The sequence below is a fragment of the Eimeria mitis genome, genomic scaffold (assembly GCF_000499745.2).
Source record: "Eimeria mitis Houghton genomic scaffold, Emh_scaff357, whole genome shotgun sequence".
NCBI classification, from domain to species: Eukaryota; Apicomplexa; class Conoidasida; order Eucoccidiorida; family Eimeriidae; genus Eimeria; species Eimeria mitis.
Window position 1 is genome coordinate 16785 of NW_013571914.1, and position 3180 is coordinate 19964.

At 49.9% G+C, this 3180-nt stretch overlaps 1 protein-coding gene across 1 annotated transcript in view; it reads left to right on the forward strand.

Moving 5' to 3' along the window:
- Positions 1-3180, forward strand: part of EMH_0009270 (nucleolar protein family a, putative) — a gene marked incomplete at both ends in the record, with an annotated part of 5305 nt that overhangs the window by 1050 nt on the left and 1075 nt on the right. Inside the window, 6 exons of the mRNA XM_013498615.1 lie at positions 940-1025; positions 1098-1245; positions 1441-1592; positions 1857-1916; positions 2406-2526; positions 2647-3148. Of these exons, the coding sequence (XP_013354069.1) occupies positions 940-1025; positions 1098-1245; positions 1441-1592; positions 1857-1916; positions 2406-2526; positions 2647-3148 (1069 nt within the window). The remainder of the gene's footprint in view (positions 1-939; positions 1026-1097; positions 1246-1440; positions 1593-1856; positions 1917-2405; positions 2527-2646; positions 3149-3180) is intronic.

The window sequence follows — 3180 nt, forward strand, 5'->3', positions numbered from 1 at the left end:
TATATATATATATATATATATATATATATATATATATATATATATATATATATATATATATATATTCACAATGATTTAGATAGTTGTTACAGAGTTCCGTGGCCCTGTTGGCGATGGTATGTTTAGGTTTTAGGGTTTAGAGGGGAGACAGAGTATATCTAGGGTTTAGGGTTTAAGGCTTGTAGGCAGATTTTTTATTTAGGGTTTAGGGTTTAGGGTTTTAGAATTTACCCAAACCCTTCTCTGTTTGCTTAATATTCATACTGTAGGGTTTTAAAAAAAATAAAATTTGTAGTGTACGCTGGGGTTTAGGGTTTAGGGTTTAGGGTTTAGGGTTTAGGGTTTAGGGTTTAGGAGTCATCGAAGCCCCACACCGCATGCATTAGGGGGCCCCGTTTGTTTGTTTGGGTACACTGCGAGAAATAAAATTATTTTATTTGTGAATTTAAGTATACTAGCAGTAATTTTGTTTAGTCTTTTGCTGCTGCTGCTGCTGCTGCTGCTGCTCCCGTTGCTGCTGCTGCTGCTGCGCAGCAACAGAGCGGTATCTTTGGGGGCCCCACGCCTATAGTAAACCCTAAACCCTAAACCCTAAACCCCAAACCCTAGTTCTTTTCTGCTTATTTATAATTCTTCAAGAGCATCTGGAGTCTGAGAACACCCCGACGCAAAGTAAGCCCCGAGGGTTTAGTGTTTAGGGTTTAGGGTTTAGGGTTTAGGGTTTAGGGTTTAGAGCTAGGGTTTAGGGTTTGCGTCGCATAGGTATATTTGCGTGCATTGATTCTGCTGGGGGTAGATGCAGCAGCAGCAGCCCCTGCTGCCTTAAGCTGTGCATGCGGCTCATCTGCTGCTGCTGCTCCCACCGCTGCTGCTGCTGCTGCTGCTGCTCCCACCGCTGCTGCTGCTGCTGCTGCTGCTGCTGCTGCTGCTGCAGATGAGTGGCCGCGGGGGTCGCGGCGGTTTTCGCGGTGGCCGAGGCGGAGGACGCGGGGGTTTCAGAGGAGGGAGAGGAGGAGGAGGAGCAGGTAAACCCTAAACCCTAAACCCTAAACCCTAAACCCTAAACCCCTAGCAGCAACCTGGGAATTTGTCGACAGACAACGCTCGTCGTAGCAGCAGCAGGAGATGCAGCGGCAAGCACTGCAGCAGCAGCAACCGAAGCAACAGCAACAGCAGCAGCAACAGCAGCAGCAACAGCAGCAGCAACAGCAGCAGCAGCAACTTTGTTTTTTTCTGTGTCGCAGGGTTTAACCAGGGGCCACCTGAATCCATAATTGGTGATGCATCAAACCCTAAACCCTAAACCCTAAACCCTAAACCCTAAACCCTCAACCCTACGCTGTAGCCCTATCGTTTTTTTCCCCCCATATAATAGAATAAAGCATGTAGGGTTTAGGGTTTAGGGTTTAGGGTTTAGGGTTTATTAGGGTTTGTGTACAGAGGCGGGAGAGGTGATGCACGCAGCTGAAAATGAGTTAGTTGTGAAGGGTTTACTGCAGCAGCAAGTCCCTTACTTTAATGGGCGTATATTTTTATCTAATAAAGAAGAAATAGGAAGAGTTGATGAAATACTAGGACCCATCAACGAAATGGTAAACCCTAAACCCTAAACCCTAAACCCTAAACCCTAAACCCTAAACCCTAAACCCTAATTTAGTGAAGAAGCGGGAAGAATAGATGAAATACTCAGCTCAATACATCAGATACACTTTCATAAACCCTAAACCCTAAACCCTAAACCCTAAACCCTAATTCATAGAAGGAATGGGAAATGTGGCGGGTCATTGCGGGCTGTGATAGGGTCTAGGGTTTAGGGTTTAGGGTTTAGGGTTTAGGGTTTAGGGTTTGCGGTGCAGTATTTTTCGGTGAAGCTGAATGACGGGATAAAGGCCTCTTCGATTAAACCCTCAACCAAAGTAACCCTAAACCCTAAACCCTAAACCCTAAACCCTAATCTCTAAACCCTAAACCCTGAAAACCCTCCTAGATAGCTCGCCACAATCGCCGCTCGTGTGCTCCGGCTATTACTACTTCTGTTGCTGCTGCTGTTGCTGCTGCTGCTGTTGTTGCTGCTGCTGCTGCTGTTGCTGCTGTTGCTGCTGCTGCTGCTGCAGTTTTTTGTTGACGTGAATCAGACGCTCCCTCTATCGCGCTTTCTTCCTAAACCCCCAATCGCAAAGGGCGCAGGCGGTGCTAGCAAAACAGGTGAGGGTTTAGGGTTTAGGGTTTAGGGTTTAGGGTTTAGGGTTTGGTGGTTTGTGACTGGCGGCAGCAGAATAGGAGAATATTGAGGGTTTAAAGTTCTGTTGTTTGTGAACAGTGCCAGCAACACACATCAGTCTCAAGAGTCTAGGGTTTAGGGTTTAGGGTTTAGGGTTTAGGGTTTAGGGTTTGGTTGTGTGCAGGGGGAGGAGGCCCCGCCCGCGGGGGCCGAGGAGGGTTTAGGGGGGGCGGCGGCAGGGGAGGGGGGCGGCCACAAAGAGGAGGGTTTAGAGGGGCGCCACGGGGTGGAGGGGGTGGTTTCAGGTACTAAACCCTAAACCCTAAACCCTAAACCCTAAACCCTAGACCCTAAACCCTAAACCCTCAGGGTTTGAAATGGCTCTTCTTGAGGGTCACGACATTTCTGCTGTTGGATTCGTGCAGGGGAGGAAGAGGAAGAGGACGCTAACCAACCACAAACTCCAGCAGCAGCAGCAGCAGCAGCAGCAGCAGCAGCTGCTGCTGCTGCTGCTGCTGCTGCGGCTCAACGAACTGCTGCAGCAGGAACGACGAAAGCCGCACTTGACGCGGCTCCTTACACCGGACCAGCAGCAGTTGCTGCAGCAGCTGCTGCTGCAGCAACAGCAGCAGCGGTAGCAGCTGCTGCAGCAGCACCAGCAGCTGCAGAAGCAACAGCTGCAGCAGCACCAGCAGCAGCAGCAGCAGCAGCTGCTGCTGCTGCTGAACTTGCTGGGGGTCCTATTCGCACAGCTGCAGCACCAGTTGCAGCATCAGCACCACCAGCTGCAGCAGGAACTGCAGCACCAGCAGCAGCAACACCACTAGCTGCAGCAGCAGCACAAGCTGCAGCAGGAACTGCAGCATCAGTACAAGCTGCAGCATCAGCAGCTGCAGCAATTATCTTGGGGTTTCCACTTTGTATGCAGTCTCAAGGGCAGTGCCTGTGGGGTGCAGCAG